This window comes from Artibeus jamaicensis, unplaced genomic scaffold (genome assembly GCF_021234435.1).
Source record: "Artibeus jamaicensis isolate MK-2021 breed Jamaican fruit bat unplaced genomic scaffold, CSHL_Jam_final contig_548, whole genome shotgun sequence".
Classification (NCBI taxonomy): domain Eukaryota; kingdom Metazoa; phylum Chordata; class Mammalia; order Chiroptera; family Phyllostomidae; genus Artibeus; species Artibeus jamaicensis.
The window spans coordinates 20100221-20127871 of NW_026521883.1; the positions used below are offsets into that span (position 1 = coordinate 20100221).

General features: G+C 39.4%; 1 protein-coding gene across 2 annotated transcripts in view; it reads left to right on the plus strand.

The window, feature by feature from the left end:
- DMXL2 (Dmx like 2) overlaps positions 1 to 27651 on the plus strand; it is a 144455-nt gene that overhangs the window by 86260 nt on the left and 30544 nt on the right. For both annotated transcript variants that reach the window (XM_037143031.2, XM_053670013.1), the window contains 7 exons: positions 7887 to 8114; positions 9996 to 11672; positions 15022 to 15132; positions 18349 to 18518; positions 21515 to 21612; positions 22056 to 22221; positions 23521 to 23785. In XM_037143031.2, coding sequence (XP_036998926.2) covers positions 7887 to 8114; positions 9996 to 11672; positions 15022 to 15132; positions 18349 to 18518; positions 21515 to 21612; positions 22056 to 22221; positions 23521 to 23785 — 2715 coding nt within the window. The remainder of the gene's footprint in view (positions 1 to 7886; positions 8115 to 9995; positions 11673 to 15021; positions 15133 to 18348; positions 18519 to 21514; positions 21613 to 22055; positions 22222 to 23520; positions 23786 to 27651) is intronic.

The following is a 27651-nucleotide window of genomic DNA, read 5'->3' on the forward strand; positions in this document are numbered from 1 at the left end:
CTTTTGAGAAATCAGCAGCCAGTCTTATGGGAACTTGCCTGGAGGTAACTAACTTCCTTTTTCTTGCTGCAGTTAAGATTCTTTCTTTATCTTTAACCTTTGGCATTTTAATTATGTTGTGTCTTGGAGTGGGCCTCTTTCCATCCATCTTGTTTGGGACTCTCTGTGCTTCCTGGACCTGCATGTGTATTTCTTTCACTGAATTATGGGAGTTTTCTTTCATTATTTTTTTTTCAGGAGGGCATCATGAGTTTATTTTCTTTTTCTTTTTTAAAAATTTTTATTTAGTTATTTTTCAAGTACAGTTTTCTGTTTATTTCTCTTTTCTTCTTCTGGCACCCCTATGATGTGAATGTTGGACTTAGTAAAGTTGTCCCAGAAGCTGTTTACACTATCCTCATTTTATTGGATTCTTTTTTCTTCTTGGTCTGATTTGTTGTCTTTTGCTTGCTTATGTTCCAAATCATTGATTTGATTCTCGGCTTCATCCACTCTACCATTGTTTTCCTGTAAATTGTTCTCTTTTAAAAAATTAATTTATTTTTAGAGAGAAAGGAAGGGACACGGAGAGGGAGAGAAACATTCATGTGCCATAGATGCATCAATTGGTTGCCTCTGGAATGCCCCCATCCGGGGACTTGGCTTCCAACCCAGGCCATGTACCCTGTCTGGGAATTGAACTAGTGACCTTTGGGTTTGCAGTCCAGCACTCAATCCACTGAGCCATACCAGCCAGGGCAGTAAATTGTTCTTTATTTCAATTAGTGTATTCTTTGTTTCTGACTGGATCTTTCTTATGCTGTTAAATTACTCACTATGTTCCTTGAGCATCCTTATAACTCTGTATCTGATTGTTTATCTTCATTTCGTTTAGCTTTTTTTTGTTTTGATACGTTCTTTTGTTTAGGCTGTTGTATTCAAGTTGCGAGCGAAAGGAATCCCCGAACACTGAGAGCGGTTTGATGGTAAATTTATTGGCCAAGTTTTACCTGCGCAGGGGCGAACTTCCCAAACGAGACCGTAGTCTCGCGGCTACGCAGAGCCGCCAAAGTGGAAGTCGCGCCTGGCTTACAGACTACTGGGTTTTTATAGGGGCAGGCAAGCAAGCAAGCAGGGGATACAGAAGCAGACGTGGCGGTTAGCTATTGGCTCAATCAAACTAGGGCAAAAGTTCCTGATTGGACTGCTGTTGGCGAGCAGCTGGTGTTGGCGCCTAAAAATTTCCTAGCCTTATTTGGACAGGCCCCTATATCCTAGCCTTATTAGACAGGCCTTTACATTCCTAGCCTTATTTGGACAGGCCTTTACATTCCCTCCTTCTCTTTCTTATTAGTCAAACCCTTGACTCATGCTCCTCTTGAGGGAGGATTGTATAGGGCTGAGACAACACCATAAGTTTTACTGTTTCTACTCTATCTTTAATAAAGGCTATGAGCTTGTTTAGAAGTATTGGGCCTATCGTCAGGGCTAATAGGAGGAGGATCAAGGGTCCGGCTAGAGCCGATATCAACGTAGTTAGCCAAGGGGAAGTCTTAGATAGGGAAGAATACCAGGAGGATGACTCATCCTCTTGTTCTCTACTTTTAAGTCATCTAGTGAGTACTTTTATACTTTCTCTAATTATTCCTGAGTGGTTGGCATAGAAACAACAATCTTCTCCAAGAGCTGCACATATTCCTCCTTGTTGCAGGAATACTAGATCTAACCCTCTTCGATTTTGGAGTGCTACTTCTGCTAGGGAGTCTACTTGGCGCTCTAAATATTCTACTTGCTCTTGGAGTAAGGAGACGTCTTTGGAGAAAGCCTGTGACAAGGCCCTGAGACTGTTTTCCCCATGGATCAATGCTCCTGCTCCCACAGCAGCCGACCCTACGACACCGATAGTGGCGACGATGGGAATTAGCAATGGGACTCGCTTGGCTCGAATGGGGGCATGTATCAGAAAATCAGGGTTTCCCCCATATAAGTACACTTGGGGAATGATGTAAGCACTAACACATAGCTCAGGGTTAGTTGGTACTAGACACTTGAAGATACCTTGAGTGCAGACAAACCATAGTCCTTCTGGAGCTAATGTAATAGTCAAATTCCTAGGGTCTCTCGGCAAATGCTCTTGGTTAAGGCAATAGTCACTATAGTTTGAGGCTGCAAGGGTATAGTTCGCTAGCAGATAACAGGTGCCTCGTCCATGGAATTCTGCTAATGTAAGGGTACTTTCAAATGTACACTGTTTGAAGTCTTTCATCTGGTCCTGGTCCGGGTTCTCGGGAAGGGGTTTTGTCTCAGGCACCCCCCACCTACTTTATAATTATATAAAGGAAAAGGGACGCAGATCTCATCTTCTTGTAACTGCTTCGAGCTGAAAATGGACGCTGTCCTACGTACTCCGGGGTCAGGGGTGCCCTGAAAGGGGAGGGGAGTGCAGCACAGAGGGAGTCCTTCCTGCAAGGGGAAAGACCTTACAGGGTCCTGGTCAGTTGGCTGTCACCTGGACGTCGCAGGCTTGGTGTCCAAAGGCTGGCATTACTGAACTGTTGGCATTCCGGTCAGGTCATATTCTGGAGGTGACAGATTAGGCAAGAAATTGGAAGCACAATTAAATCATAACCATTAATTGACAAAGGCAGACACTCCAGTAAAGAATGGCTTATTCAGTGGAAGGTGTACGAGGCATGCTACACCTATCTAAAAACTCTTGTGCTCCACTATACTTCACTCAGGCTGAGGGGAATACATTAAGATTTCCCTCCTTTCAGATTTCTGAGCCCTTTCTGTCCAAGCCATCAAGACAGAAAAGGGAAAATCAGTTTCAAGTGAATCCCACAGACCGCCCCAGCCCTTCACCAACCCAACTACATAGTTCAGCCAAACCGTTGAGTCTTAGGGGGGTGATGATGAAGATGGGCTCCTTAAGTGAGGCCTATATTGCAACCAATCACTCACAGGCATAGGCAGGTCATAGGCATACACTCTATGAAAACAGAGAACACACAGGTTAATTCACACAACAATTCCCAAACCAGTCTCTGCGCTGTGAGACTGTCTTTTGGGGAAAACATTCCATTGCAAGATCCTTTGCACCTGTAAATTGTGCATCTAATATCACAAACCTGGTTTCAACTTTCAAATGAAAACAAACTTTCAAGACAATTAGCTGCGCCATTCTGATGTCCAATACTGAGCATTGTGATTTTCCTTGAATTATAATTTTTCTCCCTAAGATCACCCTCACTGTTATTTACAGGGACTACTTTGGGTCCCGCTTTTGATTTTGACTGTTCGTTTGCATAAACACACCAAGAGCAGCCTGGATCATTGATGATCCCTAAGTCTACTTTGCTGGAACTGACACAGGGAACCTTCAGATTGACTTCTCACTCCGCCCCTCAGGGCACAAACGCAGAGCCACACACCTGCCATCTGGCTTTGCCTGTACCAGTTGTTTCGCTCAAGTCCTTGAGCCTCCATTGTGCCTACAGGTTCCTTTTTAGCCATCTTTCAGGAAAGCAACCTTCGTTCCTTCCCTAGAAATACTGGCACGAACCGCACAACCAACTAAAGTACCAGGCTTTTCTTGTGGGCTTTCACTAGCTTCACAGGTCAATCCCAGTTCCTCTGAGCTTTCTGGTAACGACCAGAACACATACATGCCTCCTTCAGGCGTGATGTTCCAGTCAAAGTCCTGGTTAACAAAACCACTATTAAAGACTGGTCTTATTGGTTTTATGCAAAGAAACCTTGTCATCACTTACTCCTTTAGAATGCCAATTCTGGAGAGATCAGGTAGGGAGAAAAATATAAAGCATAATGGAAAATCTTTTTTCCCTTCTGATATCCACTAAGATTGCATCTCCATGCTTTATACCTTCTATTACTAACTTTACATAATTCCTTTCCAAAACTTTTGCAAACTTCTACAACCTTTTACACACTCTCTTCTATCTTCACAGCTTCTCACAGCCCTTCAGCAACATTCAAAAAACTTCTTCATTTCTATATCTTATACCTTCTTTTGTTCACTTTTTTTTTTACAAAGTATGAAGTTTCAACCTTTCCTGGAATCTTCAATTTCCTTTTCAGAGTAGATACAGAGCAAAATCTGAAACACAGTGTTCTGAAACAATACAGGTAGAGACATTCTCTCGCACCAATGCTTCCACTGGTGCCTCACAGAGACATGCTCCTTCAGGCCCGGTCTCTTGGCAGAGACATGCTGCTTTGCCTCAGGCTGAAGCACTCGTCAGCCACAATTGACCCTTCCTGGGTCCCGGGTGGCAAAGGCATTCTCCCCAACCGGCTACAGGTGACCTTCCCTAGGTCTTCAGGTACACAGGGTTTCTGATCAGAAGCAAAACCAATGGCAGAGACTTGCTCTCTTCCAATCCGGTCTCATGGTAGAGACATGCCCTTTGCCTCAGGCTGAAGCACTCGTCAGCCCCAAATGACCCTTCCTGGGTCCCAGGTGGCAAAAGCATTCTCCCCAACCGGTTACAGTGACCTTCCTTAGGTCTTCAATACAGGTTTCTAATCAGAAACAGAACCGCACATGGGAAATTTGCTTTTTCCCATGAAACCAGAAAACAAGTAGTTGAAGTTTCCTTTACTCTAGGTTTAAAACTTTTATATCCTCTGTACATATTTCTGCTCATTTAGATTTAACTATCACTTTCTTCTGAAGTGGACAAAGTTTGTAAAATTTGCTGGCAATCATCCCATGTCGGCTGGTGGGTTCTAAATATGGTCTCTAACAGGGAAATTAATCCCTGGGGCTTTTCAGAAAACGGGGGATTTTGCAGTTTCCAATTGTATAGATCACTGGTTGAGAAAGGGACATATATTAGCCGCGGTGGTGCATGTAATGGGGCGTCTGGAGCCGGCGGCACCTCCCTGAGAGGCAAAATGGCGGCGCCACCTGGTTTTGGCGCGACCGTTTCCAGCAAAATGGCGGCGCCATCCTGTCTTGGCGCCAAACTTTCACCCCCATACTGAGTACCGCCGCGGGTATGGGGAGGGCTCTGGACTCTCTCCCTTTCCCCGCTCGCGGAGTCGGGCAGGGGTTGGCGATATGGGGGAGGAGCGGAAGGGGCCAACAGCGGGTCCTCAGGTACTTCAGGCAAGACAGGGTATAGCTTCTTCCCTTCCCCGTCTGCCTGGTCCCGTTGAGGCCGGCACCCTTTGTCTGTCTGCAGACGGGGGAGCCTGCCTCGGTGTCATCGCCACGCAGATGGCCCTTCTCCTCCTCTGCCCATTGGACTGACACCGGCGTATGTAACCGGGGCGGTCAGCAGCTATGTCTACCCACACATCTATATATACCATCTGATCTGGATGGGGGGTCCCATATACTATTCGCCTGACCGCAAAAAGGAGGGGCAAATCAAAAGTCCCCTGCGTCGGCCATCCTACGTCAAAAGACGGCCATTCAATTTCACTGAGAGTTCGCAGGACTTCTGGGTCTGGCGGTGGACCCCCATAGCCTCGAGCGCGATTCTGAAAGTCAGAGAAATTTTTTAGTAAGCAGTCAAGGGCAGTATTTGAAGTGGAGCTTCCTTGTCCCATCGCGGACGCCTTCTTCTCGCTTCTCACAGCGCCTGCGATTAGAAGGATGAGGGCTACCAATATCCCACACAGAAACACACACCTCGCTCCTCTCCACTCAGTCCACTCACGCACAAACAGGCCATGGCGCACTACAGTCTCTTCACTCATTCACACTTCGCTAGCGCGTTCAGTCGCGGCGCGGAACGAATACCAAAAACCAAATGCGACCTAGTCGCGGGAGCAAGAGCTCCGGTTCTCGAGAGCGTCCTCTCCTTGAGAACCCCGCGGGTGGACTACCGGCGACGTCTCGCCTACCACCTCGCGGCTCAAATGAGTCTAGACTCCCAAACCAAATTCCGCGGCAAACTTACCCGGGCTTCGTAGTCTCAGTCTCCGGAGACACTCCTTAGATCTCGCTGGGGCCTCCAAATGTTGTATTCAAGTTGCGAGCGAAAGGAATCCCCCGAACACTGAGAGCGGTTTGATGGTAAATTTATTGGCCAAGTTTTACCTGCGCAGGGGCGAACTTCCCAAACGAGACCGTAGTCTCGCGGCTACGCAGAGCCGCCAAAGTGGAAGTCGCGCCTGGCTTACAGACTACTGGGTTTTTATAGGGGCAGGCAAGCAAGCAAGCAGGGGATACAGAAGCAGACGTGGCGGTTAGCTATTGGCTCAATCAAACTAGGGCAAAAGTTCCTGATTGGACTGCTGTTGGCGAGCAGCTGGTGTTGGCGCCTAAAAATTTCCTAGCCTTATTTGGACAGGCCCCTATATCCTAGCCTTATTAGACAGGCCTTTACATTCCTAGCCTTATTTGGACAGGCCTTTACAAGGCCATGTTTCTTTGTCTCCTCATTTTGGCAGCCTCCCTGTGTCTGTTTCTCTGTATTAGGTAGAGTTGCTTTGACTCCATGTCTTGCTAGTGTGGCCTAATGTATTAGGTGTCCTGTAGGGTCCAGTGGCACAGCTTCCCCTATCACCCAAGATGGGTACTCAAGGTGTGACCACCGGGTGAGCTGTGTACACCCTCTGTTGTAGTTGAGCCTTGGTTGTTGTTGGTGGGTCAGTGGGAGGGATTTTTTCCCAGGCCAGTCAGCTGCAAGGATTGGCTATGACCACTGACCATCAACCTCTGTGGAGGATCAGCTGTGCGGGGGCAGGGTGGTGGTTCTCCGACATTGTCTGTAGCTGTCCACTGGGTATGCTGGCCCTGGGGTTTCCTGGGTGGTGCAGGGCAAGGTCAGCCCTGACCTGTGTTTTCCCCAGGGACACCCAGCCTGAGCTATAAAGCAATCTGAGAAGGCTGTTACTTGTAATTGGCTTAGAGATTCTCAGGCAAAGCCAAGCTGTGAATCTAAGCTGGCTGCTGCTAGTTCCAAGCCTAGGGCTCATGAAGTCCAGCTGTTGCTTGAGAGGATTTAGGAAGTTGTGCAGCATGATCCATGACCAGCCTTTCATATAAAAAAAAGCCATATGGGTGGGTCTGTAAGTTGGGTGGGGTGGAGTCTCTGGGGATCTTCATGTCACGTCAGACAGTGTTAACCAGGTTGATGACCTGGGGGGTGGGGAGAATGTTTAGAAAAGGGACAATGGCCTCTGTTCACCTCGATGCCAGATACTTCGGTTCCTCCCTGTATGTCACTGATGCCTTTCATGCTGCTACCCGGGTGGTGGAGCTCAGAGGGAGTGTGTCTAAGTGGGTGAGTTTCTGTGGGTTCTTTAAGAGGAACTGCCTGGGGCTCCAACAGTTTCTTCTACCAATTCAATATCCATTTGGTTTGCAGCCAAATGTTGTGGGGACTTATCTTCCTGGCACTGGAACCCTGGGCTGAGGGTCGTAGTGTGTAGCTGGATCTCCTTGCTCCCGAGATATCCCTCCCTATTTTTATCCACCACACTTGAGTGAGGGACCAGCTTGTTCCATGTCTGCTCCCCTCCTGCCAGTCTAGGTGGATGTGGTTTCTTCAATTTTGTAGTTCTCAGACTTCCATTCAGCTTGATTTCTGATGATTCTGAGTGATGGTTGTTCTAATAATTTTGATGTGGTTGTGTGAGGAGGTAGCCATGTCTGTTTATGCTTCCATCTTGACTGGAAGTCTTCTAGTTTTTACATGTTGTGATTCTTCACTGACACTGTTGCTGTAGTGGAGATGCTAAGAAAGAGGAAAAGAGTTTTTAAATTTTTCAAAAAAATTATCAAGGTAGCTGAGCAAAATTTGAAAATAATCTTTTTTTCCAAAGTACTTTTAAGAAACCATGTTTCTTAAATAGTACCAAAATTTTCTTGTTTCACATGTATGATGATGATAGTAATTATATTTCATAATTTTGTAATGTATTTAAAGCTAAAGCTTCGGAAGGTGTTTCATCGGAGAAGCTACTTTCAGTCCCTGGACAGAAGAATGTAGAGTCTTCTCCAGAAACCTCTCCCAGTGTGAGCCCCATGCCACATTCTTCATCGATTGCCAATCTTCAAACTGCTAGTAAACTTATTCTAAGTTCTAGACTGGTATATAGCCAGCCTCTTGATCTTCCAGAAGGAGTTGAAGTAATAAGAGCAACACCTTCAGCAGGTAAGGTAAATTTAAGACTAAGCAGTTGTAGCTCAGAGTGATTTTCAGTGGATATAATGCACGAACTCTTCTAAAATGTGCTATGTTGACGTTGAAATAAAGATTTATTTTCTATCTGTTTAAAAACATGTCTTTAGAAGAAATATTTTCTGTGATAAATCTAATCTGTTTGACAGGAAATGATGTAAATATTTTAATGTGAGGTTTCTTGCCTGCACTATGATTTCCTGTAAATAGGAATACTATGATAGCACAGTTGTAAAGAACAAATATGCTCATTTGCAGATTATTGAAGCTTATTTTTTTAAATCACGGCTTATCATTCACATTATGCTAATCATGTCTCATTTTTATTGTGTATTTTTTAACTATAGTTGCCAGATACATTGGCGAGAAAATGTAGTATATGAAACTATAGTTCAGCTAGCTTAGAATGCTACTGACTTTAACAAGGTAGATAAGCTAGTTTGGAGGGCAAGCTGGAAGACAAATTTTAAATGACCTGTCACTTGGGGAATTGTAATAGAGGAGTTCCTAGAACAGTATTTTGGGGGAACTGAAGTTAGAGGTTCAAGACTCTTTCAGTTACTAGCGAATTATTTTGAATATGAGTATTCTCTTATTTATTCCTAAGACAGGGTTGAATTGAATTCAGAGTTGGAAAGATCACATTAAGAGTCTGGGTAGGGTAGTGGGTGGGAAAGTGGGAGGGGGAGAGAGGGGGAAAAGGTACAGAGCATAAATGGTAGGTAGAAAATAGACAGGGGGAGGTTAAGAATAGTGTAGGAAATGTAGAAGCCAAAGAACTTACATGTATGACCCATGGACATGAACTAAAGGGGGGGTAATGTGGGTGGGAGGGGTTGTGTAGAGCAGAGGGGAATAAAGGGGAAAAAATGGGACAACTGTAATAGCATAGTCAATAAAATATGTTTTTAAAAAGTTTACTCTGGGCTTTTGTGGCAGGTGCAGATCTAGGTCAGTTTTTTAATCTTTAAAAATATTTGGTAAATTTGGGATATACTTAAATTTGTTGGCATTAATAATAATTATTTTTCAGGAGCTTTATGAAAATACTTTCAGATATATTATTTGACAGTAACATTTCAAAAGAAATAGTAACATGAATCCTATTACTTAGATGGAATGTGCTCAGATGTTTAAGTGGCTTCCACTGTTAAGGTATCAGTAGACTGGAACTTGAATACAAATCTTCTAATCCGTCTTACTTGCTACTATCCCTATATTATTACATCTGTACTATTATATCACTATTACATATCTCAAATATAAGATGATAGATGGGCAGCATTAGTCTTTGGCAGCCCAGAATAAATATGAGGGTTCTGGTTCAGTGCTAAGACAGCATGAATTAAAACAGGTAAAAAGGGTAAGCTCTAGTGGTCTGAAAAATTTTTTACAGGGGCAGATTTAGGGTCTGGATTATTTGAGATAACGTTAGGGACATTGGAAGGGCAAATTGTAAAGATTTCTTAAGCAAGTATGATGAAAGTGGTAAAAGAGAAAGAAAGTCCAGTGAGGTGTGCTGTGGTGAAGGCATATAAAAATTACAGCAGATAACAGATGCATTATTAATGGTTGACTTGAATTTTAATGAAATATTTCCTTCATTTAAGCCTAATTACCTAAAAAAAATTACCTGATTATTATTGTGTATTTTGATTTCACTAGTGGGTTGTTCAATACTTCCATAGATACCATGGCCAATAGACATTTAGTTTTGGACACTAGTTAAGTGGGGTACTGCAGAGTAATTCTGAAGAAGCTCATAGTGATGTTGGACTTCCATTCCAGAATTTGATTATTAGCATATTATTTTGTGGTTTTGTTATTTTGACTGTGTGCTTTTCATTTTTTAAGGTCACCTGAGTTCTTCTTCAATTTATCCAGTGTGCCTTGCACCTTATTTAGTAGTTACAACCTGTTCTGACAATAAAGTACGCTTCTGGAAATGTAGTATGGAAACCAACCTACAGTGTGAAAGTGATGAGAAGGAAACCTACCACTGGAGGAGATGGCCCTTGATGAATGATGAAGGAGAAGATAATAGCAGTACAGTGAGCATTGTGGGAAGACCAGTTGCTGTTAGCTGTTCATACACAGGTCGCCTTGCAGTGGCTTACAAACAACCCATCCAACACAATGGTTTTGTTTCCAAAGAATTTTCCATGCATGTTTGCATATTTGAATGTGAATCTACGGGAGGGTCAGAGTGGGTTTTAGAACAAACAATTCATCTTGATGACTTGGTCAAGGTTGGGAGTGTACTTGATTCAAGAATCAGTGTCGACAGTAATCTGTTTGTGTACAGCAAATCGGATGCCTTTTTGAGCAAGGATAGTTATCTTATTCCAAATATCAAGCATTTGGTACATTTGGATTGGGTATCAAAAGAAGATGGCTCCCACATTCTCACAGTAGGGGTTGGTGCTAATATCTTCATGTATGGGAGGCTTTCAGGAATCGTGACTGAACAAACCAACAGTAAGGATGGAGTAGCTGTCATTACTTTGCCACTAGGTGGTAGTATCAAACAAGGAGTTAGGTCAAGATGGGTTCTTCTTAGATCTATAGATTTGGTATCTTCTGTTGATGGTACACCTTCACTGCCTGTGTCTCTCTCTTGGGTAAGAGACGGAATATTGGTGGTAGGAATGGACTGTGAAATGCACGTATATGCACAGTGGAAGCATGCCGTCAAATTTGGAGACACTGAAGTTGATAGTCCTGATGTAGAAGAGACTGCAATACAAGATCATTCTGCTTTTAAATCTAATATGTTGTCAAGAAAAAGTATTGTTGAAGGAACAGTTGTGGCTGATGATGTTTTTTGTTCACCAACTGTAGTTCAAGATGGTGGCTTATTCGAGGCTGCACATGTACTTTCCCCTACTCTCCCACAGTATCATCCAACTCAACTGTTGGAATTGATGGATTTAGGAAAAGTTCGCAGGGCTAAAGCTATTCTCTCCCATTTAGTAAAATGCATTGCAGGTGAGGTTGCAATAGTTAGAGATGCTGATGCTGGAGAAGGAACTAAGCGACATCTTTCTCGAACCATTAGTGTAAGTGGCAGTACAGCAAAGGATACAGTCACTGTAGGAAAAGATGGCACTCGAGATTATACTGAGATAGATTCCATTCCTCCACTACCATTATATGCATTGCTGGCTGCGGATCAAGATACAACCTACAGAATTTCAGAAGAAAGTACAAAAATAAAACAGAGCTATGAAGATCATACTGAAAGTCAACCAGAGGACCAGTATTCAGAACTGTTCCAAGTACAGGATATAACAACGGATGATATTGATTTAGAGCCAGAAAAGAGAGAAAACAAATCAAAAGTAATAAATCTTTCCCAGTATGGACCAGCTTACTTTGGCCAAGAACATGCTAGGGTACTTTCCAGTCATCTCATGCACTCCAGTCTGCCAGGCCTTACCCGTTTGGAGCAGATGTTCCTTGTAGCTTTGGCTGATACAGTGGCTACCACCAGTACTGAGCTTGATGAAAGCAGAGATAAGAGTTACTCAGGTAAGTATTCTCACCAAAAATTTATAAAGTTATCATTAATAGAACTGTTCGTATTCCCTAAGTAATGACTCACATATTCAATTGCAGTCTTTCTTTAAACCTTGCTGGGAAAAGACCTCTTTAATAGACATTTACTACTAAGGTCACATTATTAGTTGTGAAAGAACAGTAGGTCATGACTTGTGACTTAATGGATTCATGGTATCTGTATGCATTCTTCCATGAGTTTTATACTGAAACGTTTCAGTGATTTTTGGATATAGTCTTATGCTTTATCAGATTGACTTGTATGGTTTATTTGTTTACTTTTAGTCATAATAATGGCCCATTTGTTAATTTTACTATTAAACCATGAGGCTTATAGGCACTTCATGAGCTCAACTTGTTCATCTTACCATTTCTAGATATAAATAATTTTTACAATTACCAAATTTTCTACAAAGAGTCTCTTAATAAGGAGATTTTCATATATTTTAATATAATGTATATTTTGCTTAATTCATTCTGTAACCATAAGATTTTTGGCTGCCTCTTGAAACTAGATTTCATCCTCTTTTATGCAAATAGTTGAAGATAATGGTTCTCATTGTAAATGATGACGTCAGCAAAGGAAACCAAAAATGATTGATCATTCATTCAATAAATATTGTGGAGGAGTGAACAGAATTACTATGTGCCAGGTGTTTATGCACTTTATTGTATTTAGTTATCATAACAATCTTCTAGTAGGTAGTTATTATTGTATTTAATTTTATAGATGAAGACATTGATCCTTAGGGAGAGTAAGTGCCTTAGCTAAGATTACACAGGTAGTAAGTGGCAGAACTGGTGCTCGTATGTGGATAAATTGTTGCCTTCAAGCCTATACTTTAACTATTTCACAAAATTTCCAAATTTGAGGAAAAAAGACCATTCTTCAAAGGCACCTGGAATATATATCTTTATAGAGATTGATACCCTTATATTCCCAACATTTTTCTCTCTGTAGATTAAAATAACTAGAGACCTTGGTGTCCAACCTATTGCCCCTGCCCCAGGACACATATGGCTCAGGATGGCTGTGAATGCGGCCCAACACAAAATTGTAAATTTACTTAAAACACTATTGAGATTTTTTTGTGATTGTGTGTCATAATGTATTTAATGTGTGGCCCAAGACAACTCTTCTTCCAGAGACACCAAAAGATTGGACACCCCTGCCTTGGAGGGTTTTGCTGATGACCTATTTTCTAACCATGTTAATTTTTTAAAAATTCTCATTATTATGAGTTTGCATGCAATAGAGCAACATTCTTCTCAGAATAACCTTAAGCCTTTGGCACAAACTTAATATATATTGCAGGTTTAAGCTGAGATATTAAGAAAGTAGGCATGCCACAGTCCATGAAAAAGAGTTTAAAATTCCTGATACAAAACCGTATCATTGCCTGTACTATATAAAAATGGCCCATCCTAGTCATAGTGGACTTTCAAAGGTAGATAAGGCAGGAATGAATGTCTCCATTTCACAGGTGGGGAACTGAAGCACAGAGATTAAGTTCACATCTCAGTAAATGGATTCTAAGTAAATAAATTCTTCCATTTGTTCAGGGGAGACAACTTAGAGGCATTCTTGGCTCTGCTTTCTCTCACACCCCATATCCAGTTCACTGACAGATACTGTCAGTTCTACAATATCTGGAATCCAGTCATTTCTCATCACCCCTCCTATTACCATTCTGGTCCAAGTCACTGTCACCTCCTGCTTAATTACTGACAAAGTTTCCTAAACTGCTTCATCCTTATTACCTCATTCTGTTTGAAGAACATAAGAACCAGTGATTACTCTAAAACAAAATCACGTTAAATCTCTCCTCTGCTCAGCACACACCAGTGGATGCCTACTTCACTTCAGAATAAAAGTCAAATCTATACAGTGGTCCACAAGGCCCTCTGTGATCTGTGCTTATTTCCACTCTGCTACATTGGCACCTTTGCTGTCCCACAAACACTAAGCATGTTCCTGTCTCAGGGTCTTTGCACAAACTGTTTCCTTCATGTAGAATACTCTTCTTCTGGATTTATGCATGTTTTCATTCCCTTACCTCCTCAAATTTCTGCTGTGATGTCATCTTCCAGAGTGTTCTTCCTTGGTTACGCTATATAAAATATAACTAACTCCAATATTCCTGTTCTCTCAATCCTGCTTTATTTCTCTCCATAGCATTGATTTCTACTAGACATATTATCTGTTTATTGTTTGTCTCTGTCTCCTAAAATGTAAGCCCCATGAGAATATGCACTTTGCCTTATTCACTGCCAAATCCCCAGTACCTAAACTGTGCTTTGCATGTAGCAGGAGCTTAATTTGTTGGATGGATGGATGGATGGATGGATAAATGAATATAGCTAATAGGAAGTAGAGCTGAAACTTGAACTTTGATGATTCAAAAGTTTTATTTTTGTCCAGAAAATGTCAATAGTCTGTGTACTTCCTAAGTGGTAGTCACTGGGCTAGGTTCTGTCAATACTTTTAATGCATTTATCCAATAGTGATTATTGTTTTGATTAAACTTACTACACTTTCATATCTTTTTAACTAAGGGTAAATTTCTGGAACCAAGGCTATGGTTCAACTGGTAACACTAGCCTGAGGAATTAAATTTCAAATCTTTCATAGTACTACTATATTTCAGTTGAGCTAAACAACGTACAAGTCATTACCTATTTAATTATATAATAAATTATTTCTCTTGGTTATATTGTTTCTGTCTTTAAATCTCATCTGAATTTATGTAGGGTATATTTTTCAAAATTGTACCTAACTTACTATAGTTAATATATTTTTATTGGCTTTCAAGATTTTTTCTTATTGATTATGAGCAGCTATAAATACTGTTACCTGTATTAATAGGTAATTATATTTCCCCAACCATTTTTTTACCTTTAGATTTTATTTATTTATTTTTAGAGAAATGGGAAAGGGAGGGAGAAAAAGAGGGAGTGAAACAGCAATGTATGGTTGCCTCTAGCACACCCCATACTGGGGACCTGACCTGGCCTGCAACCCAGGCATGTGCCCTGACTGGGAACCAAACCGGCAACACTTTGGTTCACAGGCCTGTGCTCAATCCACTGAGCTATACCAGCCAGGGCTCCCCAACTATTTTTAATGAGTTTTAGAATTTACATATTTTTGTAAAGGTATTTTAATAAAGATATTAAAATATTCACAATGAAATATACTCAAAATTTACTTGTACATTTTGTGTAAATTATCATTACTAAATTTATTATTTTCTAACATTTGATTGGTTTGTGACCTGTTGCATTCGTTTTTCCTTAAACATATTTTCTGTTTACGTTACAGGAAGAGACACCTTAGATGAGTGTGGTTTGAGATACCTCTTAGCTATGCGCTTGCACACATGCCTTTTGACATCACTGCCTCCTTTATACCGAGTACAGCTGCTTCATCAAGGTATTTAACTACTCGTTTGAACCTTTGCACAACTGTTACTTAGTATAGAGGCGGTGTATTCATATTTGTGTGTAAGCATGAGGTAGATCATATGCATACCTATCGCGAGGCTTAAGACCTTCCTGTCACATAGTACTCAGTTACCATTTTTCTTTGTGTCTTTCAGCTCTGTTCTGTGGCTTTGCTCATCTATTTCAGTTTCTTAGACTTTGCTCAATAAAGTTGTAATAGCTTGGCAGTAAACCTGATAAGCCTGACATTGTAACCCAATGTGGTCCTGAATTTCTTTGACATCTAATGCATTTTCTTTTAAAATTCTGTAATTTGCCCGACGTGTTATTATTTATGTTTATTTTAGTGTAGGCATTGCGTTCTAAGTCATTTACTCACAAGTAAAGCTGATATTTCAGGAATACTTGCCATATAGTAATCTAGCATGCTCCCAGCATACTGCCACACATGCTGCTTTGAGACATAAGCATTTATATCAACTCTATTATGTATAGATTAAAAAATTAAAACTAGAGTTTAAAGTGACATGCCCAAAATATAGGGCTATTCATTAATGGAGGTGGAATTAGAATTCCAGTGCAGTGCAGTTTTCATTAGACTGTGTTCCTTTGAAACCAGCATTTTGGATATAGCCCCAAGAAATATGTGTGAGTATTGGAGGACTTAGCATACTTGGCTTTACAGTTTAATGTTCTTTTTTCAAGAGGTTTTTCTTTTTAAGATTTTTATTCATTTATTTATTTTTAGACAGAGGGGAATTGAAGAAAGAGGGGGAGAGAAACATCAATGTGCAGTTGCCTCTTATGTGCCCCCCACTGGGGACCTGGCCTACAACCCAGGCATGTGCCCTGAGTGGGAATCAACCCAGTGACCCTTTGGTTTGCAGGCCCGTGCTCAATCCACTGAGCCACACCGGCCCGGGCTGCTCATTATTCTTATCTCCAGTACCCTGTGTTTTCAATAATTGTTCTTTGCAAATAATGATGTATATATCTGATTATTTCCACATGTTGGTTTTCCTGTGGTGGGGTTGTTAAGTCAAAGGGCTTGAAAATTCTTAACTCTGGATAAGTAGTGCCACAGTCTGAAAGATTATGCTAGTTTACCTTCCTAGAGTCCGTGCTTGATGATGCCAAATCTTAACCCGTTGCCAATACTTTATTACCATTTTAAACAATCTGTGCCATTTGGATAGGTTTAAAAATATGGCATCTTGATGTTCTTTTAAATTGTAGTTTTAAATCATAATCAACTGGTACTTAATGACAATCAAGTATGCTGTCTAGGGAGATTTAAAATGCCGTAAATTTCTAAAGCTTTGGCAAATTCCGTTTTACCCTGATACAGTTAAAAGATTGGAGATGAGAAGGGACTGGTATTGTAGGTAATGGTCCTGGGAACAGTTTTCAGGGAAAAGGTAAGTGGCCAATATACAGGTAGAAAAGCCAAGAAGAACAGAGATACACTGCAAAGACAAGTTGCCAATGGTAGGCAAATAAAAATGAGCACCTGTCGGTGCGCTGTTCTCTCTTTGTAATACTTTTTTTTTACCTCGAATAGTTAGGTTTCCAAATGCTCTCACTGCTTTTAATCTTCCTCTCTGAGCTTAATTCCTTTGACATGACTGTATTTTCAGAAATTTAATCAGTCAAATTTCATTTAAGGGTATAGACTATAAAATATATTGCTATTATTTTTTATAGTATGAAAGTATAGCAAAAGAATGCATTTGTATTGCTATATAATAGCAATTTCTAAAGCAGTGTATTAGTTATTTAATAATTATCTCTTCAATCAGACAGATTTAAATAGTGAGAAATTAATCTTTTAGATTCTGAAAAACTACCAATTGATGTTATTAAAATTTGTCCATTCTTTCCCCCTTAAATTTATAGTGGCAGTCAAGGTTTGATGCATTAGTTTTGTGATGATTTCAAAACAGGTGAATACAAATGTTAGCAATGGGAAATTTGAAAGACAAGATTATTATTCATAATGGTCATAATAGATTTTTTCTTCTAAACTTTCTAAAAGAATTATTTTGAAGCAGTAATTATTACAAAAGATTTAAACTTTGTATAGTAGTTATTATGAAAAAATCTACACAAATGTAAAAATTTTACACAAATATAAAATTTGTGTAGTAGTTGTTATGGAAAAAATTACATGTAGTAATATAGATGGCCTTACTGAGAAGCCTGTGTTGTACAGTGACTGTCACTGACCCTTGACATTTCTTTGTTTACAAAAGAAAGGTTCACATAGATGGCTACTTTGACTTGACCTGTCTTCTTTCCTAGGCTTGCCAGGGTTTTCCCAGCATTCTCACTACCTGTTCCACTCTCTGTGGTCCACTCCCCTCATGTGTGCTGTTCACCTGCTCTAAGTGGAGTAATAAAAGTGTTTCAGCAGTTAACTATTGATAAACTCATTTGTACTTCCAAGTCTGATGGTGTCCCTAAACCCATTTTGTTGCCTCTAAATACAGCCTAAATACCCTGTCAGCCTTCTATTCTGCCAGGGTGAGAAAGAGTTTGTATATCTCATCAATATTAGACAGCTGTAAAGTACTTTAAAACAAGGCGCTAAATGCAGAGGAATGTGCCTCTTGACTGTTATTCCCTGGAAGTTGCATGAAATTTAGAGCTTCCTTTAAAGTGATATTTAGTTCTTTGTCCAGAGGGATGAATAGGGCAGTTTTTAGTATTCATCACTAAAGGATATAGTCCATGGTGGCCTGGGATGGAGGTAATAGGCAGAAAACTGTACTTGAACGACAATTTTTTAAAAATAAATCATTCAAAAGAACAAGAACAAAAAAAACCAGGATATGGTCCACAAGCAAGTGGAACTTGGAAACACCCCAACCCAAGCACACAGACCAAGATACTTTGATTGACCAAAGCTTTTTCACTGTCGTTAAGTTTGGTGTGTGCGCTTAGGAATGGCTTGATATTTAAATATCTTTCTTTCCAATGTGTAAGTTTCAGTGTTTCTGTTTTTGCAGGGGAACAAAAGCAAGTGTGTTCGGGGAAAAGATAGAGATTTTGATTTCGTATATCTTGTCACTTATCTGATATTTATAAGCTTAGATAGTATAAAATCCTGAATGATGAAAGACTTTTCTTCTTTGCTTTCTGCCTGAAGATTCTTTCCAGAATGAATACATGACTAAGTGAAAAATTGCTTGTATTTCTAATTTAGGTGTGTCTACTTGCCATTTTGCCTGGGCTTTTCACTCTGAGGCTGAGGAAGAACTGATTAATAGGATTCCTGCAATTCAGAGAGGAGACCCTCAGTGGTCTGAGTTAAGAGCTATGGGAATAGGTTGGTGGGTCAGGAATATTAACACTCTTCGAAGATGCATTGAAAAGGTAATTTTACTTCATTGGATTTGAACTTAAAAAAAACCTTGGAGAAAAGATAGTATCTTCCAGAAAACCTGTTCTGGGGAATTAGTTTGTATGTCTTGAAATCTAGAAAGTTTCTTAAAATTTTTTTGATATTCCAAAACTTGACTTTTATAAAATGTTGTGCAGTATATCAATTGTCTTTTGCTGTATATATACTGAGGTTATAATATTTATGGAATAACAATATTTCCTGCTCTGTCGATATGTGTTCTAATTTAAGAAACTACAAAAATCTAAATTTAGAAAGTAAATTTAGATTCTTATCAGTTACATACATTACATAGAAAAATCATTCTTTTTACATAAAGGACTTTCTGCATGGCTAGATTAATAAACAGCAAACTTCCTTTGCACACTTAAAATAACATTCATTAAAAAGTTTTGATTCGTGTATACTTGAAGGACATATCTGTGGCAGCAAATGAAACATGCTATACATTTTTTTAAATATTCTATTTATTTATTTTTAGAGAGGAAGGGAAGGAGAGAGGGAGAGAAATATCAATGTATGGTTGCCTCTTGTGAGTCCCCTGCTGGGAACTGGTCTGCAACGCAGGCATGTGCCCTGACTGAGAATCAAACTGCGATTGTGTGGTTCGTAGGCCTGGGCTCAATCCACTGAGCTACACCAGCCAGGGCGCTATACATTTTTTTAAGATTGGTTTTTGGAATTAGTTTTCTGGTAGATTCCGTTTAGGAAAAAATTGTTAAAAAATTTGTTAGTGGAAGCTGAAAGTTCTTTCAGTGTTGCAGAAACTGTTACTGAGCACCTACTGTGTGCAGGGTTTGGTGCTAGTTGCTTTTCATAAATTGTTTCATCTTCTTATCAGCCCTATCTCCATTTTTCACCTGATGGAACTAAGACTCACAGAGGCTGGTGTCCAGCCCAAATTCTCATCAATTTTAAGTGTTGGATTTAGTCTGTGCCCTTTCTATTCTGTCAGAGTTAGGAAAGTGGGTTACTTTGGAGAGTCCATTGAAATTCCCAAAGTACAGTTAATGATAAGTACATTTGCTAAGTATGAATGTATTTCTCCCAAGAGGAATTTATTCCTCTATAATAGTAGTTCTCAAATTGTATGGCCTCTTCCTGTTAATTAGGGTCCTGTGATTTGAAGTGTGAGTATAAAAGTGACATATTTTGCTACATGTAAGGCAGCCAGTATCCACATTTCTTCTTTCAAAATAGGCACAAATATCAGAAGGAATTTTTCTCACACCAACCAAGAAATCTAGTGCCTGGTGTATGGGGAAAGTTAATTGTTATAGTATGTAAACACAGTATCTACATAAAATTTTTTATGTCCCAAAGCAGTGGAAACAAAGAGGGTATATTTTGTCTGAAACGTTTCAGATTCTGCCTATAAAGATCTCTTTAATTTCTTGTCAGTGAAGTGCTGTTATTATAATTAAATAATTTTGATATATACATATGATTTATTTCTACAAATAATTTATCTCTTAAAATTAAGACAAAAGGATATGTAAATTTTTTGCTCTGAGATTGATATTTTAAATCCTTAGCAGAAGATGAATAAAAATTCCTCTAAAAATTATTAAACATTGGAATACTATGGTAAGTGATTGAAGGCAGAGAAAATACTAAAAAGGGGGAAGAGAAATAAGAGTATTGAGAGTAAAGCATTTTTGTGGTGCATTTTTAGGTATCTTCCCCACTCTCCCAAGCCTCAGTAGTTCCTGTTTGATCAGTTAGTGTGAGCTAATAAAACATCCACTGTCCCTTAGTATTATGCTTCTCAGCTAGTGATTCGCACAGGTTGTCTCAGTATCTTTGAGAAATAAGACATGGTCTATTCGATGTTATGTTCAAAATGGTATAATTATATATATGTTATGACTTAATTTTTAAACTTGCAATGAGTTGACTAGTTTATATATAACCAGCAGCTTTGGTTATATGTCTCAAAGGAGGTTATCAGTTATAATACAGGAGAATTATATTCTCATTAACAGTTTTTCTCATGAAATTTCTAAGAACTAAAATTTATAAGCCATTCAAAATAATAGAACTTCAATCTACTGTATTTTAATTGAATGCCAGAGAGAACGTCCTTCAGAATTATCAAAATGTGCCCTGGCTGGTGTAGCTCAGTGGATTGAGCCCAGGCCTGTGGACCAAAGGATCATGGTTCGATTCCCAGTCAGGGCACATGCCTGGGTTGCAAGCCAGTTCCCAGCAGGGGATGCACAAGAGGCAACCACACATTGATGTTTCTCTCCCTCTCTCCTTCCCTTCCCCTCTAAAGATAAATAAAATCTTAAAAAAAAAAAGAATTCTCAAAATTTGATTGAAAAATACCAGAAATATATGCTTTTATATAAGTACATTAAAAAAAACCAAAAATTTTATTTTTGTCTGTAATTTTATAAATATGTGTATGTATAATTGATATTTGTTCACAGATGCTTATATCAGTATTAGCTGAAAGCTTTAAATTGTGAAATCACAGACACCGTAGAAGTTAACATTTTAACTTTCATAAAACATTAAGAAATGTAATATGTTTAATTTTCAAGAAAAAAAGTCAGGTATTAAATAGTCATTCTCCCTTCTTTATTGTTTTCTATGTTGGACAGTTTTATTACTACCAGGGTTCTGATCCCTTTTCTATCCCTTACTGTGTGACCTTAAGCAATTCACTTAACCTCTCTGTGTCTCAGTTACCTCATATGTGAAATAGGGATAATAGTACCTCATGGATGTGGTGATTCAATAAGATAAGTGAAAGGTGCTTATTTTTATTATTACCAGCATGCAAACTGTTGTCTTCAGGAGCATGCGCTGTAAGACACTAGAGAGTGTAGGAGAGAGCCATCTTTTCCCATCTCCATGGTTTCTGTCAGTCATAGAAATAGTAGGGAAGCATTGCTTGTTGTTTAAGTGGTTGTAATTGTTTAATCAAAAGGTTAATTTAATAGACCATTTTATTGTTTAGGTTGCCAAAGCTTCTTTTCAAAGGAACAATGATGCATTGGATGCTGCATTATTCTACCTTGCAATGAAGAAGAAAGCAGTGGTGTGGGGTCTATTTAGGTAAGTTCCCTCAACACACAACATGATTTAATTGAATGAAGATTGTGCTGTGAATCAGAAACCTAGTACTTTTGAAGGCATTTAGATGTATGAACTCAAATCAAATCAACTTACTTTTGGGGGCTTTGCTTCCTTTATCTATAAAAAAATGAACACAGTATTCTTTCAGCTTACCTAAAGAGGGGGATGTTGTTTTCTTAAAGAAGTTCATAGAAGTACTTTGGAAAGTAAAAAATGCTTTGCTTCCTATTTATGTGTATATAGGGTAATTTGAGTTTTCCTTATTAGAAGCAAAGAGAAGCATAATAATAAGTACCTAAAGTTATTATTCTTTGGTTAGATGGATATTTGAGGTTTTTATCTTTCATTTTCATACATTCTATGAAGGATTCAAAATATTTAATATTTAATTTAACCACTGATGTTTCTGCTCTGGTTCCCAGGTCACAGCATGATGAAAAGATGACAACATTTTTCAGCCATAATTTTAATGAAGATAGGTGGCGTAAAGCTGCTTTAAAAAATGCTTTCTCTTTACTTGGAAAACAACGCTTCGAACAATCTGCGGCCTTTTTCTTGTTAGCTGGCTCACTGAAAGATGCCATAGAGGTATAAATAAAATACGCTGTGTGGTACTTGTAAGAGATGAAAGCCCAAAAGTGTTGTGGAGGAGATTGTAATTTTTTGTGATGCATTCGTAAGGACAGAGAATAACTATAGAAGCCACTGAACTTAAATAGTGGCACTCTGAAAAAGGAAATTACAAATAAATTCAAGTGAGAAACATGAGAAAAATTTTATAGAGGGGCTATTTCATTTTAAGTTAAATAAATGCCTGTTAAGTATAAAGATATGAAACAATGGCAAAAATAGGTTATGAATATCTTTTTTTGGCCATCTTGTGATTCTCAATGGTTTAAAGTGTATATAGGTCACAATCTCCTTATTTGGGGTAGAAAGGCAGATACTTTATGTTCTTTATCTTCTAAATGTAATGCATACATGTAGAACCAAAATTGCAGTTTGTAATGTTTTGTGATGTCATTGTTTTAGATATTGGAAAATAAATGTAAACAGGTAAAACTTTGCATTTTTTATATAGAGTCCTGGCAGCTGGTTAAGAGCCTAATTACAGATGTTTCTATTTATTTATGTCGTCTTCCTATTAGAGTACTTACTGTCATTGTGAATAATCCAGATGGGTGAAGGAAAAATAGAACTGTAAATAATACGTGATAGAAGAAATAGGAAATAACCAACAAAGCGACATATTTAATATTGAATGTTAGTCATATTTACAGAATTATCTCAGGTGTATGGCTTTTTGAAAAAAAACAACACAAATGTTTTTTTTAATTTTAAAATGGGAACTTTAGCCTAGAAGATACTTAGGAAAAGAAGAAACATGTTGATTGACTGAGAGATGCTCACATTACCTAAATGACCTCAAAATCTCAAGATGTGTAGTTATATTAGAATATAAAGTTGGAGTAAAATGGAATATGTGGCTTCATTTTATACATTACTTGCTATATAAATAGAAATTTATTTAAAATAGTAATAATTATGTTTATATGGAAATACATGTGAAAACTAAGAGGAACTGATGTTATAATAGGCATTCAATTTGAAAATGAATGGTACTCATTTAAATTGAACCAAGTCTGAGATGATGTTGATGTACTTTGTTTTATGCTTATTTATAAATGATTTTTCTGGGTTGGAAGCTAGGTTCAGATTTCTTACTCTTCTCCCTACTGCTTTAGTCTCCTTTCAGGCAGTCGTTTAACTACCCCTCAGCCTCTGCACCCCTCCTCACACTGTGAGCTACAAATGGTAGATAATCTCAGGATACTGGTGGGATATTTTATGTCTCTAGATAAGTATTTCTTAATATTAAATTTACAGGTATGTCTTGAAAAAATGGAAGATATTCAGCTAGCCATGGTTATTGCCCGTTTATATGAATCTGAATTTGAGACTTCATCAACTTATATATCCATCCTAAATCAGAAGGTTTTGGGCTGCCAAAAGGATGGCTCAGGGTTTGATTGCAAAAGATTACACCCTGATCCTTTCCTGCGTAGTCTTGCCTATTGGGTGATGAAAGATTACACCCGAGCCTTGGACACACTATTGGAACAAACACCAAAGGAGGATGATCATCATCAAGGTAGGGTATTTTGTAAGTTTCTCTTTTTCTTTTTTATTGTATTGTTTTTAATGTATTCATTCCCTTTTCCTCTTTCTACTTTTATTTTTTAAAAGATTTTATTGATTTATTTTTAAAGAGGGGGAGGGAGGAAGAAAGAGAGGGAGAGAAATATCAGTGTGTGGTTGCTTCTCACATGCTCTCTACTGGGGACCTGGCCCACAGCCCAGGCATGTGCCCTGACTGGGAATCAAACTGGTGACCCTTCGGTTCGCAGGTCAGCACTCAATCCACTGAGCCACACCAGCCAGGGCTCTTTTTCTTTTTTAAAAGAAGACAGTTTCTGAGCCAATGTTCACTTAGATCAAAACAAAAAAAATTATTACCAGACTTACTTTACAACTTTCAGAAATTATCAAAATTTTGTGTGTGGCTAAAGGATTACTCATTTATGGTTTATAATTGAATATATCATTTTGTTTCCATAGTTTGAGTAGTACTATGAGGACTTCACACATTTTTACTCTTACAGATAGATCAAAGTTTATAAATTAGGATTTCCATGCTATTCTAATTTCATATCTATTGAACTGAGGCATTATACAGCTCTTTCCTTTTAATTACATAACCAGCTTTTCTTGTCTTTGTAGAAGAGATTTTGGCTGTTACACATATTGGTTTAGTGCATGGGCCTGGAAAAACTTTATTCTTAGGTGCTAAACTTTCTTTATTCTTATTTATTCTGAATAATGTAGATTTTTTAAGCATCTGGAGGGTATTGTTAGATTGTTGGTGATGCACTAATTTAGATAATGGAAACTTCTAAGTATTTTTCAATAGAATAGTTAAATAAATTACAGTGTATCCAGAGAATAGAAACAATGCCATTAAAAAGGAGGTGAATTGATGTGTTAATGTGTGTGCTGTATTATGGAGTGAAGAAAGCAGGATGCTGAGCATTTTATATACACGTGTTACACACACACACACACACACACACACACACACACACACACACACACGGGCGTCCACAGGGTCTGGCCTCCCTCTCCGTTTCTTGTTTCTTAGAACAAATCAGAAGAAACTGCTGGTCACTAGTTAACTTTGGGGAATAGGAGTAGAGAAAGTTAAGTTTTTACTTTTTATTTTGTACTTTGTATAGTTATAATTTTCTAGCCTTATATTTTTATTACTTATATTTAAAAATTAAAGGAGCTAACATGGAAGAGATTAGGACCCAGTTTTTACTTTCTTTTTGTAAAGAAGTAATATAGTAACATTTAAAGGAAAGAAAACATTTAGAAGAAAAATAAACATCCAAGGTACACAGGTAATTTTTATAGAAGGAAGGCTCAGCTTATTTCTTAATGTTTTCCAGGTTAATTTTTAAAAAATGTATTGTGGAAAATTTCAAGTATGTATAAAAGAATGAATAATATAATGAAAATCTGTGACTTCATCACCTAGCTTCAGTAGTTACTGACATAACCATATTTACTCTGTCCTTTCCACCCCTTCCCATTCTCCACATAGATGTGGGGGCGACTTTTCTAAGTCCCCGAGACCGCCAAGGATGAGAATTGCGCGTCTATTATCTTATTAAAGGACGTGTCTGTTTGGGTGTGTCCCTGGCGTGGCTTTAGGCCTCTGGCTTGAAAAAGGTTCCTTCCTGTCCCTGTTCCAAGTGCCAGATGAGGGGGTGACTACTTTCACAAGGTCCCCCCGGTACCACGGACATGTGTGAGTGAATAAATATGGCAGAGACAAGATGAGATCTGTTTGGGGATGAAGGAGTGGGCTGTGGCCTGTTTCTCCGAGGAGAAAAAGGCCCCAAGCGCCTTTCTCCATAGTCTTTTATTGGGTTGTAATACACAGGAATACAGGGTGACAAGGATCAAACAGTAGATAACATTTCAAAGAGGTCTGAGGGCTTACTATGAGTCAGTGTCTGTCAGGAAGAGAGTTGCAGAAACTTTGGGAGACATACTCATTTCCTCTCGGACCCTTATCATATGAATGAAAGCACTTAGCAGAGCAGATTTCACAGATTTATCAGCAAGTCTTTGAGGTGCCAGATTTTCCCCCAGGGCACGCTCTGGCCAGGTAAGGAGCTGCACCTCTCCCCATCAGGTATTCAGGCTTAAGGGGATTAGAGCCAGGAAGCACTTCTCCCAGAGGACATGGGGACTCCGGCTATGTCAAAGCCCTGGGGTGGGGGGTGACAAGAGTCCATTGCTCTTTGTTTCAGCTCCCCAGTCCTTCCATGAAGGCCTCCCAGGTGATTGAGTCTGGCTTAGGTTGCCCCCGCTGTGAGGGGTCTTACCCGTCATTGACTTCTGACCAAGCTTTGGGGGCAGGGAGAGGAACTGAGGCAGCGTTTGCTGCCAGAGACAGGCTTTGTCTCCTGCGGCTGGCATTCCAAAGGTCATCTCTCGCCCTTAGCCACAAGGGGTAGAGATACAATTCCTAAAATCAGGCAGAGTGGTCTACTACACATAGATTTATTGTAAAGCAGATTCCTACATACCATTTCATCTGTAAATATTTCAACATGCATCTCTAAAAAATGACTCTTAAAAAACATAACGTACACCATTGTAAAGAAATTCTGTTAGCAGTCATTAAACACAGTGTTCGGATTTCCCTGGTTGTCTCATAAGATGTTATACAGTTGGTTTATTTGAACGAACATACAAAACGAGGCCTATATATTGTGATTGGCTATATCTATTTTAATCTGTAGTTTTTTCCTCCTTTCTCCCCCACCTCCCCTTGCAGTTTATTTGTTTAAGAAGTCAGGTTGTTAATCCTATAGTTTCTTGTATTTTGGGTTTTGCTGATTGTGTCCCTGTTGTGTCATTTAACATGTTTCTTCTTCCTGTGTTCTATTTCCTACAAATTAGCAGGTGACATTCTAGAGGCTTTTATCAGATTTTGGGGCAGAAATATTTCTTAGGTAGTGTTTATCCGGGGACTTGTAATGTCCACTTGTTTTACTTTTTGTGGTTTTGTTACCGAACAAGAGGTCTGGGGCGGGGGTGGGGGGGTGGGCAATACAATATTTGGCCTACCTAGGGATATCTACTGGGCTCTTCTGTCCGCCGCCAATTGGAAAGACATCTCTCAATGCCAGAGATTTGTGAAAAGGAAACAAAATGTTTATTTAATGCTATTCAGGCCAATGCCTCCACTAAAATATCAAAGTCCTTTAGGTTGTACACCTACACCCACACAGCGCTCCCTTCTCCCACTGTCCCAACTCCGGGTACCGTAAATCAGGAAAAGAGCACACGTCTGTGTGGCAGGCCGCTGGCACTGTCAGCTGTGTCACCGTGCAGGACTCTCAGTTAATCCAAAGTACTGTGGTACCCTCTCATGGTCCACTGGCAAGAGTTCTTTGTACCCAGTTCCAGTCAAAGTCTTTCTTGCTTTCCAGGCCACGCAGCCAAACGGGGCACCCCAAAGCCGCGTGGGCCTCTTCTACCAAAGCTGCAGGGGTTTGCACTCCTGCAGGAGTGCACTCCTGCACTCCACCAAAAGCATGTGGCTTTCTTCTTCACCTGGCTGCAGGGATCTCCATTCTGGCAAAGCTGCGTGGTTTTCCCTTTTACCTGGGCAGTTATCCCCTCATGTTCTGGAGCCCATCTTTTCCAAGCTCTCACACCAGTGCTCCCCACTCAGGAGTGCAGCCTCTAGTTACATCCTGGGTCCAAGTCCACTCCCTTCTCCCTGGCTCCAAACTTGGCCACAGCTACTTAACATACCTGTGAAACCAGTTAAAGGTTATAGATATGTTAAATAACCATTCCAGAGGTTAGCTGCAAAACTGTTGCTATGCAAAACAGCTCTCAGTGGCCTGGCTCCATTCGTTTCTTCCCCCTGGGGGG